The following is a 15,569-nucleotide window of genomic DNA, read 5'->3' on the forward strand; positions in this document are numbered from 1 at the left end:
TCTTGTTCCAGTAGCCCACTTCTCATCAGGGCGTCCTGGTTCCTCAACACCTGACACAGACGTCGGGCAACGTCTGAGCTGGTATGGCTTCATATTTATGTCTCTCGCTGATGTCCGAGGTGGGCTTGGTTAGCATGGAGGGTCTAGCCTACTGGGAGTCAAACCTACGAAGGTGTGTAGACCAAGAAAGGACTCGGTCTGAATAGAGTCTGTGTGTGAGTGTCCTGAGCAGTGTTGGGTAAGTTACTTTAAAATAGTAACTTAGTTACATTACTAGTTACTTCTATCAAAAGTAACTCAGTTACTTCAAGTTACTCGTTACTTTCAAAGTAACTAGTTACTAGGGAAAGTAACTTTGGTTTTACTCATTCTCTTGTTAATGTGTTGCTTCCATAACTTTGCCAGTCTTCTAGCTTGCTTACTTGCCACAGTGCACTGTGCCACCTACCAATAGAAAGGAAAAGATAATGTGCATATTTCCACGAGAGAAATCCCACGCCTGGACCGTCATTGACCGCTGCCAGGATTCTAGCCTACGTCACAGCGTCATGTGCGCCTTTTACATCCAACACAAAAACTGCAGTCGTGGTGCTTTGATTGTACTCAGAACTCGGAAATTCTGCCTTCTGAATAGGAAGATGTAGGTAACACCAGACTGCAGATGAGCTGCATACAGGGCTGGACTGGGACAAAAAAATCGGCCCGGGCATTTTGACTAGAGACCGCCCACCATTATAGGAAAAATCATAAAGCCTTTGAATGAAAGCAAACACTGTTGTGACAGTGATGTTCACTGTTCTGATGGTATATATGCATCAATCTATCAATCCTTTGTTGTAAGATTCAGATAATTATTTTTTAAAAGCGAGACATTTTAAATGACAATAAGAAAGAAAAGTATTTCTTTGTGCCCACCTCTCCCTGTTAATGCCCTACCTGCCCCCCTGGCAAAACTTTGCTAGATCCGCACCTGCACAGTTACCAGCTGTCAGCTACCTAAAAAGGATCCTGGGGTTATCTGTCTCTCAGAAACAGTTCATAACTTCCCTTCAACTCATTCATGTCACCTAAAAGGTAAACCTGTTTCTCCATCACCTGTTCAGCTCTGATGATTCAGTAAGGACATCTCCTGGTTTCATCTTCATGTTTCCCTCTCACCAGATAACCAAACCCACATCATGACCAGCAGCTATTTTTGCAGCTGTGGCTCCAGCAAACATCAGCTGATACTAGAAATTAATATTAAATAAATTCTAACAACAGCTGATCAAGCTTAAACGTGCTGCTGTTGTTTAATGCGACATCGGCTGGTTTCCTCTTTCTGCGATCAGCTGATCATTGATCAGTTTTCATGATTGAAGTAGAAACGGGAGAGAGAGGGGGGAGAATGAAAGAAGAAGAGGCAGCTGTGCAGCAAAGACACAGAATAACTCCAGCTTTGTGCCTTTTTCATTGTAGCTGAATTACGGGACAAACTGTTCTTTTTCATCTCAATAAGAAACGCGTAATATTTTCTCTGAATACCAGACGGGACGGTTGGCAACTCTAATAACTTATGAACAAAATAAAGTTCAACATCATTAACTTCATAGCACCCACCCAGCTGTATAGAAACTCCGTCATGCTAGCTAGTACGCAGTACGGAAAAAGTCAGAATAACGAAAATAAACTCCACCTAAACTTGGTTTATATCTGACCCAGATAGACTGCAGGTCATAACTTCTTACCTGAAGTTCAGTTCACACTTGGACCGGCGGCCGCCTCGGGTCTCTTTTCCTTCTGCGTCCCCTTTCCCTCATCCACCTGCTGCCACCACTTGCTAATGTTACTGAATCTGTGGAAGCTCCGCGATAGCCACCACACGAAGTAACGAGTAACGACCCTATCTAAATCCCAGTAACGACTAACGCGTTCCTGATTTTGGCATAATAACTAGTTACCGTGCTCGTTACCACAATAATAACGTAGTTACTGTAACGCGTTACTTAATAACGCGTTAGTCCCAACACTGGTCCTGAGTGATGAGGGTTACTCAGACCATGGCTCAGATTGGTGAGGTGCGTGGGCAGGGGTGAGATGTGGGGGGATAGTGGTTGTTAACAGTCCATCTGGCCTCCAGGGGTGGGAGAGGGCAGCCAGTGATGTTCAGAGTGGAGTTAATAACCCTCTGTCATCTTCTCAGCCGTGTCCCCTAAGTACCAAACACCAGGCAGGTGTTGTCGCTGCTGTTTGTAGTTTTTAATGGACTACATGTTCCATGAGCTCCTCAGCTGGTGGTGAGATTTTCCTTTAAAAAGCTCAGGAGGACGACATGACCATGTGGGGAGGAGGCGGACGGACATTTCTGAGCTCGAGTCTCTCAGGATGTCTGCTGACGACTCAGCCGGAAGCAATCTGGTGTCGGTGGACTTTGAAATCTTCGGTCATGTCCAGGGTCTGTATGTTTAACTCCCTTTTCTTCCTCTGCTTCTTAGACCTGTTGGCCTCTGAGAGCCTGTAAAACGATCCACTGCTGCTTAATTTAGGAACAAGCTGGGCTGGCCTCACTTTCACTTCTTAGAGCCTCATGAATGCCACCAACTGCACAAAAGCCCAAACAGACCTCCTCTGTTAGGCTGTGTAAACAAAGCTGTTAAAAAATAGCAGCTAATAATTCAAACTTTCTTTTCTCTCTTACTTTGACAGGCGTCTGCTTCCGAATGGTGAGTTTTCCTTTCAGCTCTTTTTGCTGCGATCACCTCCTGCTGCTTCCAAAAACCAAATCCATCCTCACCAAGCCCACAGCTCAGTCTGCACAGAAACGTAGCTTTTTCTATGCGTCTCGGCCTTTTGCACACATGTAAACGGTGTCTCGATCAGGTAAGGAAATCCCAACAAGCTGATTCTGTTCATCTGGACGTTTTCAGTGGAAGAAACATTACGTCATCATACAGACGTCTCCAGTCTCAGCTGACTGCAGGCAGTGTTGGTCAAGTTACTTGAAAAAAGTAATTCCAGCACATAAAATAAAATATTTTTTGTGTTTACACTCAGTCTTTCAAATAGATGCAAGTAAAACACAGCAGAAAATAAATAAAGTCAAAGACTAGCGGTCCTGTTGCTCTATTTTCACCTGTAAAGCAGGAGTGGGGTAGGCGGAGGGTTACCCTGGTGCAGGTGTGCAGCGGTCAGTGGAAGAATCCGCGAGTTTCTCTGTGAGTTTCCCATTACGTCGTAGCTACTCGGTGCTTGTTTGGAAGTTTAGGGGTTTTTTCGCTGTAAAAAGAAGTTTTCTTCCCACGCACAACGGACACTAATGTTTTTGTCACTTTTTATGGAATCAAACTCAAAGTAAGGTCAGTACTTCCACGCTTTAAACGCTGCACGCTCATACTCTCTCTGCACTCGATATATGATCCATTGTTGATCTGCACACAGCTGTTGTCACGAACGTCGCACTCGCTTACGTCACTGTCATGAGACATTCTCGCAAAAAAATCACGGTTTTAGTAACGCAGTAACGCAGCGTTCCTACGGGAAAGTAACGGTAATCTGATTACTGTTTTTTCAATAGTAATCCCTTACTTTACTCGTTACTTGAAAAAAGTAATCAGATTACGCCCATCTCTGACTGCAGGTGTCCAGCCTTACGTTTGCACAGTAACTGAAAGCAGCCCGCTGACTAACAAGCGGCTGTGAGGTCAGTTTTTGACCATAAATCTGCTGTCGTGACCACGGATCCATGACCGTGACACTTTGCATATTAATTTACACAACTGGCGACACGATCAGGTGTGGATTTCACAAAACTCAAGAGGCTACAGTGGGGAAAAAAATCCCAGTGAAAGCATTGAAATAAAACAACCTGCTTTAGCTCCTCCCCCTTTATGTCAACTCTAACCAGCTGTTTTTATTGGCTGCCCCTTCGTTTATGACTAAAAAGAGATAAACCAATAAACTAGAAGGATTATCCAACACACAAAACAGACATTAAGTATATACAATTATTTTTTTAATACATTATTTAATTGACTTAATGTTTTTATGTCCCACATCAATCTTTGTTTAACATCCAGCTTGAAGGATCTTATTAACTCCTTTCTTCCCGTCATCAGTACACAGAGAAGGAGGGTCTGCGGCTCGGGCTGGTCGGCTGGGTGAAGAACACCTACGCAGGGACGGTGGTGGGACAGGTCCAGGGTCCGGCTGACATGGTGGAGGAGATGTGAGTGCACACTGACACGCCACAGCAGGCTCTGGTGCAACTCTCACTGCATAGTGCTGCGGTGATACTCTTTTTCAGCCACTAGATGGCGACCTTTGCCTTCACAACACGACGGTCACCTGCTTCAGGTCTGTTCTGTCGCGGCAGCAGATCTGCAGGCACCGACGCTTTGGTTCAGGAGATTTATGAGCAGCTTAAAGAGTTCTTGTTCTCATGCAGGTGAATTGTTAAATATTAAATACATGCGACCATACTGCGGGTTCTTCAAGCAGAGCTACAGGATTTATATCTGCACCCTTTGGTGAACACTAGAAACTCTGAGTTCCCAGCTGTCAGTGAATGCAGCGTAATGGTATCAGATCTGGAACTGAAGCCGGGCTCAGTTTGTTTTGAACGTCCCATCCTGTCCGGGGGGAGTGATGTCACCGGGTGGGGACGTCCGATTTAGATGACATCACCACCTCAAGGGATCTGCTGATGCTCCACACACACACACACACACACACACCAATAACTTAAATCTTGTTTGTTTTTGGCTCCTTGCAGTGCCAGGCGGGCGGGGTCCCAGAGGAAGAAATGACACAAAAACAGATTTCATTTCAAGCTTCAGCATGAATCGTAGGAGCTGGACGCTTCAGTCTGAACACAGAAGCAACTGCAGCCATTAAATGTGTTTCCAGGCTGGTTACACACACGAGGAACTGTGATTGGCTGTATTACAACAAAAGCACATCTAACGGTCAATAAGACTGTAAAGGGTCAGTTCACACACGCAGTTTCTCTCCATCATATATCGACTATTATTTCCATGTTAACACACTTGCTTTCACGTCCTTCCTGTCGACTCCACTTTCACCACGACCTCACTTCCTGCCGGGCCTGTGAAACGGGATCCAGCTGTTCCTCCAGGCGTGCACGAGGAACAGGAGGAAAATAAGGAAAGATGAGGAAAGGAGAGCAATGCAAACGTTAGGCTGTGTGGAAGCATGGCGAGCGAAGGCTGGTGGTGGGAGGTGAAGCAGTGGGTGGTTTCTATTTATTCCTCTGGGAGCAGAAAAATTCCCAGAGCCGAGCTGATGAAAGTGAAGGAATGGAAACAAAGAAAGAGGCGGGAAAGTCCAGACGTTAGACTACAAACACTTTGCAGTTTGCTGAATTAAAACGCTGGATATCAGCGTTAGTTGTGGGAAATATGGGATTTAATCCAAATGAATGGAAAATGTATGTGTAATTAAAATATATTACTGGGGCAAATGTGGCACTGATGTAAAGGAGCAGACCCACGGCTCCCACCCACATGATTTAGTTTAGCTTATGGAGTGTGTGTCGGGGTGTGTGTCCTGGGAACCAGGAGTTTGGTGGTGTTTGTGGACACTGCAGCTGTTTGGGATATTCCTGGAAAGTCGGCTCCACGTTTTTCCACATAGAAATTCCTCAAACTGTTAGGCAAGTTTATTTGTACAGCACAATTCAACAACAGGGTGATTCAAAGTGCTTTACAGAGACATTGTAAAAATAAATAAAATTAAAAAAAAATAAAATAAAAATTAAAAAATTAAAATAAATTAAAAAAATAAATAAATAAAAATAAAAAAAATAAATAAAAAGCATGATTTAAAATTGATTAAAACAAGCAAACTAACTAACTAATTAACAAACAAACAAACAAACAAACAAAACAGTATATAAAATCAAAACAGATAAAATCAGTAGTTAAAATGTAAGTTTTGAAATTGAAGCTTAAGTGTGGATTTGGTGTTTTATTTAAATGCAGCTGAGAACAGGTGAGTCTTCAACCTGGATTTAAATAAACTGAGTGTTTCAGCTGATCTGAGGCTTTCTGGGAGTTTGTTCCAGATATAAGGAGCATAAAAGCTGAATGCAGCTTCTCCGTGTCTGGTTCTGACTCTGGGAACTGATAAAAGACCGGATCCAGATGACCTGAGGGATCTGGAAGGTTCATACTGGGTCAGGAGGTCACTGATGTATTTTGGTCCTAAACCATTCAGAGCTTTATAGACCAGCATCAGAACTTTAAAGTCTGTCCTCTGACGGACAGGCAGCCAGTGTAAAGACCTCAGAGCTGGACTGATGTGGTCCACTTGTTTGGTCTTAGTGAGGACTCGAGCAGCAGAGCTCTGAATGAGCTGTAGTTGTCTGACTGATTTTTTAGGTCGACCTGTAAAGATGCTGTTACAGTAATCAAGCCTACTGAAGATGAATGCATGGACTAGTTTTTCCAGGTCCTGTTAGAGGTGACCAAGAGAGCCGGGAAGGTGTCGTATCTTATGTTGGCAATAAAAAGTTTAATTACACGAGAGGAGCTGCCTAACGCACAACCATGGACACAACAGTGGGGAAAAGCAGCCTGAGGTTACAGCACGTTCACGGAGCTCATTATCAGAAACTTCCACTGTAACAGGAGATGTTGGACAGGAAATAAGGAAAAGCAGAATACACCCACTTTAGGGAGTCCTTCGTTGTATTCAAGGCTACCTGTAGTTAGAAAAATACATTTAACTTATAGGTGCTTTAAAACCTTCCAGGTCTCCTTACATTAGTTATAATCAGGTCGATGAACATGTTGTGGTTTTGTCACAAACCTGTAAAGACTTATTTGCTCGGCTCAGCAGCAGCGTGGCCAAGACGCTGTGCTGCTGACTTCCTGTTAGCATTGTGTGGAATATACCGTCCATGAGGACAAGGTCACTGTAGCCAACATAAACCAAAGACCAAACCTAGACGATGAAACACATCTGGGGTCACCGAAGCATAAGTGATAATATTTGTGTCAAAAACAATCAAATAAAAGAGCGCAGCCAGGCGAGTACGGTCGCAGCAACGATGCTCTGGCAGAGAAGCGTTGCAGCTTCCACACAGCTGATTAACAGGCAGGTGCAGGGAGAAACTCCACCCAGGGGCGGAGCAGCAGAAAGGACTACACCTGTGGCTCCACTTGAGGCTTCGCCACAAGGAAAATGTTTAAAGAAAAACCTGATGTCTGCAGACGCCGCGCCACATCGTGTGCTGCTTCTTTCTGGCTTTCAGTCTTGAGTTCTAACTTCCTGTTTCCTGTCTCTTCCTCCTGCACGTCTGCCTCCATGTTTAGTTATTGCTTCTCACGTCTGATCTCAGGAATCATTTATCTCTCGTGTTTAGCCGTACCTGCCCTCCTGGCTCATGTTCTGTGATTATCACCTGTGCCTCGGTTTCCCAGCTGTGTCCACCTCCCTGATTGCTCCTGTGTACATGCAGCGCTGTCGTCCCCTCATCGCTGCTCATCATGTTCTTGCATCGTTTCCATCTTCTTGCAAGTTGGGTCCTAATTCAACACTTCATGGCATTAATGATTATAATAATGATTCGATTTTGGGGGGAGAAACACAACTAAGTGGAAGCATTTTAGTCTCTCCGTGTGGTAAACTGCTGCACAGCTGGCTGCACAGCTGGTCTGATGAGGCTTTGTGTATGTGCATATCAAGATTGATGAGTGTGAGTCAAACACCTTCACTATGTTACCTGTTAGAGATCACAGATCCAAACACCAAGACCTAAACTAACAGTGAAAGTGATCAAAATAAACTTAGAGTAAAAGCTAAACTCGCTGCATGAGACCTTTTGGTGGTCGTGCTGACAGAAACGATGCACTTATGATGTAATAACTGGAAATATCTTGCTTAGGGCGGAGCTTCTGACATCGATGGAGTCCTCGCGAGTGTCGAAGTGCAGCTGTGAGCGGATCAGAGAAATGGCAGCAGATTAGAAACCAGCAAACATCCAGCTGCTGGAGAATTAGTGCTAAGCTGTGTGTGTGTGTGTGTGGACAGTAGAGTAGTGGGTCATGGAGCAGATCCACTGTGGACAGAGTTTGGCAATAAAGCAAAACTAGGACAGCCACTCTCTCTCTCTCTCCCCATCCCCACTCTTGTTCTCATGCTCGCTCGCCCGCTCTCTTTGGCCCGCCTTCAGTTGGCGCAGCTACATGGACGTGACCCTGATCCCCTGCAATCTCCTCTAATCTACACACACGCCTGCACTCGACCGAACGCTCAGAGAGCTGCTGCACAGCAAACTCCCAGCGTTACGTAAAACCAGAGGAATGTTTTTATTTACCCATCATGCCTTTGGTCGTCTAGCTGCAGGCCTGACCCCCAGTCGGCTGGTGGGGCCTTCTTTTCTGGCTTTGAACGTTTATGTCCCTCGAGCAGTGAGGTCAGGAACTTCAGTTTCAGGACTCACAACTTTATGGTTTTGGCCGTCAGCATGTTGGCTTTTGGAGCTGGACGTGACCGTATTTGGACGAGAGGCTGGCGTGCTAAGTTACCAGCTAAGAGTAGCTGCAGTAGTTACCAGGTGGCATCCATAGACTGTATATAAGAGCATCACACAGACACTGAAGTCAGCCAATCAGTGCTCAGCCTTCTCGGACGGTTGGTTAGTGCAGTGAACCAACAGCAGCTCTGAAAGGCAGACGGTTTAACATCTGTGGTGATTAAAAGCAACTGGATCCACTGGTTCCAGTTTTTACTGGACTTGAATGAAGAGCTTTCTGTGGACCAACTGAACTCTGGCAGCAAATCACCATCAGTCTCTGTGAAAGCCACTCCATATCTGCCTGTAGGACACGCTGCTGTAGAAGCTGCTGTAGAAGCTGCTGTGAGCAGCTCACGGTTGCTCTGCAAGCCACTTTGCAGCCCAACTCCACCCCAGTTCTTCCTCTTCTTGTTTTTTCTCACTGAATCGCCGCGATGCCATCAAAGCTGAATATAAGAGTCTGCAGACATAAATAATCTTTTATTGGTTGATGCAGGTCTCAAGCAGACTGATCCTGAAGGAAATGTAAAAATGTCACGATCCTCAAGGAACCGTTGGCAAGTTTAAGTAAGAATGTTTGAAATCTTTAGGCAGCAACGACAGAAGAGGCGTCCGTGACCGATGACCCACTAAGCTGTGATCATCGGCTGTCACAGTAAAAACAAAAGTCTCTTTTCTGTCTGCAGTGCGTGTAGGACTTAGACCCGTGTGCCATAAACCTGAACTCATTTCTGCACGCTCTTCTTTCTCATTGGGTCCTTTACAGGAAGGTGTGGCTGAGCAAAGAAGGAAGTCCCACCAGTCGGATCACCAGAGCCTCCTTCACCAACCGGAGGTCGATCGACAAGCTGGAGCTCTCCGGCTTCAAGACTCGCTTCTGACCAGTGAAGCAAAGATCCTGCAAACAGCTTCTCCACCGTCCCCTGGAAGAGGTCAGAGGTCAACGATGCTCCTACAGATTCAATGAATGAAGACTTGAAGGCTGCAGGTTTATTCAGAGGGTGACGGAGAATTTATTTATAGTTTTTAATAAGCTGGCTTTGTGTCTCCATCTAACAGCAAGCACCTAAAACACTGAAACCATCAAAGCCTGATTTGTATGAATTAAATATCTTCCATCGTCTTTGCTTCTCGATGACGTTCATTATCGCCTGTGGCCTCGACATTAGGCGTTGAGCGGTTTCCACTCGAAGGCCTTTAAACTAAGACGCAAAAGGTTTTGTGAGATGTGTGTTATTAGTGGATTTGCATCGTACACCACTGTGTGATGTAAACAAACACGCCCCTGCAGTGATGTCATTACATAACAGCACATCACCTGATACGATTACCTGCCATCTGATCCAATTAAATCACAGCGAGAAGCGGCAACAATCCCCGAGGCAGCGGGAGCCCCAGAGCAGCCGTCACCGCAGCAACGGCCAATCAGAGGCAGCGAGATGTGAAAATAAAAACAGCTGAATGGTCCTTTAAAGGCTGCGCTCATCAGGAAGTGTCTGCAGTTGCAGTCGCGCACCACGCTGTGCGCGTGTGTGCTTAGAGAGCAAATCTCCATGGATACACTGTTGGACGTGGACGCTTGTTGTCATGCCAACCTGCCCTGAGACTTCACACACAAACACACAATAAAGACAATAAAGATTAGAGAGGAGGAGGTGTTCGTGTTTTATGAGGATCTTCGTTCTCCTCAGAGCCTGTGCACATGTAAGCACACCTAGCTACAGTCATGCACATCATGACCACGGAAAATAAAGATAATTCAAATAAGCATCTGTACTTTTGAGCGTTTCCTGGCCCCCATGTGACACGACGGGTTTATCAGGAGTGATGAAAGTCACCCAGACACACCTGTCATCGACTAACCGAGACTGTCAAACACTCAGTGTGAGCTGGTCTAAGACCCTGGCTGTTCACGGCCAGTTTACGCCCCGATGAACGGCAGCACACGCTGAAGTGATGTCACATCTGCTTTGCACCATCAGCAGCTCAGAGGAGCTACAGACCCTAAAAACAAGTCCTGGACATCAGCAGTGGACTTGAGTCACCTCGCTGTCACGCCTGAGACCACAGGACCTGACATCTGCAGCAGCTGTCCTCCTCCACCCACCTCCAACCTTCTCATTCTTCCTGCTACAACAAATAATAACACAGCCGCCCCCACACTCAGTGAGGTGCCGTGAGAGCGAGAGAGAGAGGCCCAGCCCACCCACACTCTTCAGTCTCTGTGGAAATGCTGGAAAAAATCCACCAGCTTTGACCTGCTCTTCCTCCTCCTCTTCCTCTCCCAGCAACCAGCTTGGCATCCCATAGTGTTCACCATGGAAACGCCACTCTGTCTGCAAAGAGAAAGAAAGAAAAGTCGTCTCCTCTTCTCCTTTCCTCGGCTTTGTTTATCCATCTTCTCCCTTTAAATCTGCCCAGCGCTCAAACTGCCCACACACTATTCAACACACACACACACACACCTGAGTGGGTGCTGACAGCCAGCTGTTACTAAGCAACATGTTGAAGTTGAGTGCAACTTTGCAGTGAAAGAAACGCTGACATTTCGCACAAACAGCATCTTCTGTTCTCCTCAGGGAGGCAGGAAACAAGCAGCCAATCAGCGACCTTGTTGTGACCATCAGACACGGTTTTACCGTCACGCTGTCGACTGACGACGAGGCACAAACATGTTTTTGCAGCCAGCTGACTCACAGCTTGAAATGAATTAACTGACTCTGATCTGCCTGCAGTTCCTCTGGTGTCCACTGGAGGCAGCAGCAGTGAGTCAGTCCCCATAGACTCCCATGTTAAACAGCTCATCTGGATGTAAACGTGAGATAAAAGCTTATTTCTGGGTCTGTGAAATTTCTCTAAGAAGTTACTTTTCTCAGATTAAGCTGTGATGTAACTCATGTCTTCTTCATGGGATTAATCTTGTGTCTCCGGTTCATGATGATATCACTGATGGAATAAATGAGTTTATCCACTCAGCTGTAACGACAGGAAGTGAACGAGCAGCAGGCAGAAAACAGGGAGTGACTTCAGAGCTCTGCAGCAGCTGCTGCACGACGGGGAATTACCTCCACGACCTCTGACCTTCTCCTCAAATATGGCTGTGGTCTGTTAGACATTTCTACACGGTGTCTGGTAGCTGAGTGATAATCCCACACACACACACACACACACACACACACGGTGAGCAGCCTGTTGTGTTCATATCTTTGTCAGGGCCAGTTTGAGTTGTAGACCTTGAGACTGCAGGAGTTTAGTGTAGACCAAACACTGTGTGTGCTGCTGCTTGGGGAACCTGCGATGTGGCCTCTCGCTCTATAAACCGATGTGTCAGATGAGCACAAAGGCAAAAAACATCTATAAAGAGACAAAAGATCCACAGAGGGATTGAAAATGTGCACAGCGAGGACTGCAGCAGAGGGCTCCAAGGCTCATTTCCTCTGATGTCCACTCCAACGTGAATCCGTCCCAACAGACTCCCAGAAATAAACATGTTTGCAGCGTTTCCCACTTCATGACCACTGCACAGGGGTGATGAACTCGTCTTTGTCTGACAGGCAGCTGTAGCTCGTGACTACCTGTTAGACTTCAGCTCAGTTCCTTTAAGTCTCTGAACTGGACATCTTGTTCTGCAGAAATGAGTAACAAGAAGTTATTTTACTCATTTCTCAAGAGAGCTGGAAAAGCTCCCTGGATAGAGTATCTGAACACCGAAACCCAGGTTTGATCTTTGCTGCTTGCAGCTGTTGGTGGGAGTTTCTCCTCTAAGTTTGTAAGGCAAGTAGAAACAATGAGATAATTAAGAATCACAAAGAGAAATAGTGTGGTGTCCAAACTGAGTGACACCATCAAAACTAACAAAAGAAACCTACACGACCACCAAAGAGCACTGTAACACACTGAGGATCAGCCATCTTTACTTATTGTCTCGTAATCAGCACAAAACAACACGTTTGGCATCATGAGTCCCGTCCGGCTTCATGCTTTACTCTCCTAGAGCAGCTTTGCATGACTCAGTCCAAAATCATACGTGTGGAGCTTATTCTACGTTTTAGCTCCTCCCCTTTAAGCTTCCTTTCTTCTGATTGACTGCCCCTCTTAAAAAGAATGTTTGAAAAGCAGGTGGGCGGGGCTTTTATCCCCTCAGATCTAAGCAGAAAACACTGATGAGCTGAGAGTTTCATCAGCCTGAGCTCACTGGGACTTCTCTTACCTGCAGCGGCGTCATCATTAGAAACTCTGGTCATGTTTAACGTGAACATCGATCAGTGGAAGACTTATATCACTTTCATGTTTCTCCTCTTTGTGTGTCCTGAGCTCAGAGTCACTGAATAAAACGCTTGAAGTTATCTTTCTCCTGCTGATCTGATGATTCATCGAGTGGGAGGTTTATTAAGACCAGTGCTGCCAGGACACAGAGCCTGAGGTCTGTTTCTGCTGGACACACAGGGAGGATGTGGGGGGTAGATGATGGAGATAAGATCGGGGTCACCCAGACTGAGCCCGACGGGAGGCTCAGCTGAGTATTTCTAACTGCATCTTTCATATTTTGCTGCTCAGTGATGAGCAGCTCCAACTTTTTGCATTTTGGCATCACTCAGTCTCTGCAGACTCTCCCTGCTCTCCCTCCTCCCTGCCTGACTCTCCGCCCCTCACTCTTACTTCGGGAGATAGGGGCGCTTCTTATAAAGTCGACCGCAGCACAGACGGGCGGAGACACTCTGGTGCTGTAACCTGGAGCCTAAACATGCACTGTCACTTTGATGAGGAGGATACAGCCTCCGGAGAACTGCAGGAAAAAGTATCGATAAGTTTTTTTGTCCACTGCAGAGGACGTCATGGTAAATGGTAAATGGTCTGTATTTGTAGTCCCTAAGGACCCCAAAGTGCTTTATGGCAGCTACATTGTAGCCACAGCTGCCCTGGGGCGCACTGACAGAGGCTGGTCTCTGAGGACAGTCCTGTTTTTGATTGTAAACACACACACATTATTATTTTACATCAAAATCTTTTATTATTAATGTAACCTGTCTATGTGTATGCGTACAAAGTTACTATACAGTTAATGAAAAATGTAAATATTTACCAGTGATGGAAGAAAAGACTGAATGTTTTGGTTTTCTGATGCAGAAAATGTGTAAAATACAGTTAAATCCAGTCAAAAAGGCATCAAATGAAAAAACAAATCACAAATTAACTGTTTTAGAAGTCTGAATATTTACACACCGACTGTACAAATTATAACTGAGCTGTCGCATAAACATTTGTCGTGCAACATGTACCTGAGCTTTGTTTACTGTCTAGTCATATTTTAACCTATATAAGGCTGTATGGTCATTTGTAATGTCTGAGTTACATAAAAGACAATTTGCATACACTGGTGGTAAACTTTTAATGTTTCTACACCATCTAACATGATAAATGATAAAAACAGCCTTTGACACAAACGTTAAAAAAGACAAAAAAGAGACAAAAACAGTGAAGAAAATAAAAGTATTTTTGAATTCGAGAGGAAAGGATGGAAATGATGTTTCTATTTATGAAGAGTTTTAATGAAACTTTCATTTGTTCCACATTCAGTCACCTGACAACACGATGTGTGTCCTTCCATTAAAGACAACAGTTACATTAAAATGACAGCAGCATGGTGGCACAAAGGTCCTGGGTTCAAATCCAGCTTTCTGTGAGTGTAACTGGCACATGAGGTGAAATATATATTTTTATTAGTTATCTCAGGGAAACTGAGGAGTCTGAAGCTTTTTGAACCATATATTTACCTGGCTTTTAAAATTTGTTTTCAATCTTACTTAATACTTAATATATATCTTAAGGTAAAAACAAACTCAAATAAAATAGATGCAAAAGGAAGCAATATTAAAATTATCCAGTAAAGTCAATCTCAAATCCAACATGGCAGAATAAACAGAAAGAAATTGTGTTATTAAATTTGTCTCGCCCCTCCCTGAGCCTGCTTCTGTCGGAGGTTTCTTCCTGTTAAAAGAGAGTTTTTTCTTCCCACTGTCGCCAAGTGCTGCTCATAGGGCGAGTGTGGTTGTCAGGGTTACCTTACAGTACAGATTTGCTCGTACATGAATACAGTGAGTGCAGGCGGTGGGGATCTGTCAGTGTAATTACTTTAGTTTGCTCAGTAATATTTATGAGACTGCTGCGGATGACGTTACTAAGGCAATAATCGTCATAAAGCAGGGTCAGTGCCCCGGCGGGGTGTCCCGGTGTGAGAACCGAGCGCACCGTGCGCTGCAGTCCAGGCCGGGCTGAAGCGGAGGGCGGGGGGAGGAGGAAGAGGAGGAGGAGGAGGAGGATTGGTGGATTTCAGGACTGTGCTTCTGCGCTCTTCGTGCTCCGAGCTCTCAGCAGCCCGTCCGTCCTTCGCTCCGAGCGGGACTCCACTGCGCTTCCGTCGGTCTCCAGGTGAGTGCAGCCCCGGTCTGCTTCTCTCGGGTTAACCTCCACAGCTGCGGGCTGTTGGTGCAAAGACGAGCCGGGCAGCGACGTCCTCTCCCCGTGTGTCTGTGCGCCCCCCTCCCCCCGCCATGTTCTCCATCGTGGCGTTGAACTTGTGCATGGTGCGCAGGAGCTGCTGGTGGAGGAGGAGGTGGAGGAGGAGGTTGTTGTTTTGGTGAAAGTCTGCAGCTCTCACGGCTCAGTCGGAGCTGATGGAGGGTTTGTTTGTCCCCGCTCTCCTGATGGATGATGGTGGTGGTGCAGGCGTGGTCGACCTCAGCACACAAACAGCAGGACGTTCCCACAGCTTCTCTGGAGTGACCTTCTCTGTGCTCCGTCCCTCCGTCCCGCCCAGCGCCGCTGCTCTCACAGCTCGTCGTTGCGTCTTAATAATTCAGATGTCTGCAGATATTTCTGCTGTTTTCGTGTCACGTGCCGCGAGCTGTTTCTGTGCGGGAGTGTGACGTGTTTTTAACGTAGCGGGCTGAATGAAGTTCGGGGTCGTGGAGGTGTTTCTGCGTGGACTGCTGCTGTTTGCGCAGACCCTGTTTGAAGCAATTATGTAATCAGATACAGGCCGAGTGCTGCT

The 15,569-nt window shown here is 45.8% G+C and overlaps 1 protein-coding gene across 1 annotated transcript; it reads left to right on the top strand.

Annotated features, from left to right (window-relative positions):
* The first annotated feature begins 2,210 nt into the window (after positions 1-2,210).
* On the top strand, positions 2,211-14,740 carry LOC146505873 (acylphosphatase-2-like). The gene is made up of 4 exons (XM_085183287.1): positions 2,211-2,434; positions 2,686-2,702; positions 4,095-4,204; positions 9,285-14,740. The coding sequence occupies exons 1-4, from the start codon at positions 2,365-2,367 to the stop codon at positions 9,397-9,399; spliced, it is 312 nt and encodes a 103-aa protein (XP_085039413.1). The 5' UTR covers positions 2,211-2,364; the 3' UTR covers positions 9,400-14,740.
* Positions 14,741-15,569: the final 829 nt, after the last annotated feature.

This window comes from Neolamprologus multifasciatus, chromosome 13 (genome assembly GCF_963576455.1).
Source record: "Neolamprologus multifasciatus chromosome 13, fNeoMul1.2, whole genome shotgun sequence".
In the NCBI taxonomy this organism is placed as follows: domain Eukaryota; kingdom Metazoa; phylum Chordata; class Actinopteri; order Cichliformes; family Cichlidae; genus Neolamprologus; species Neolamprologus multifasciatus.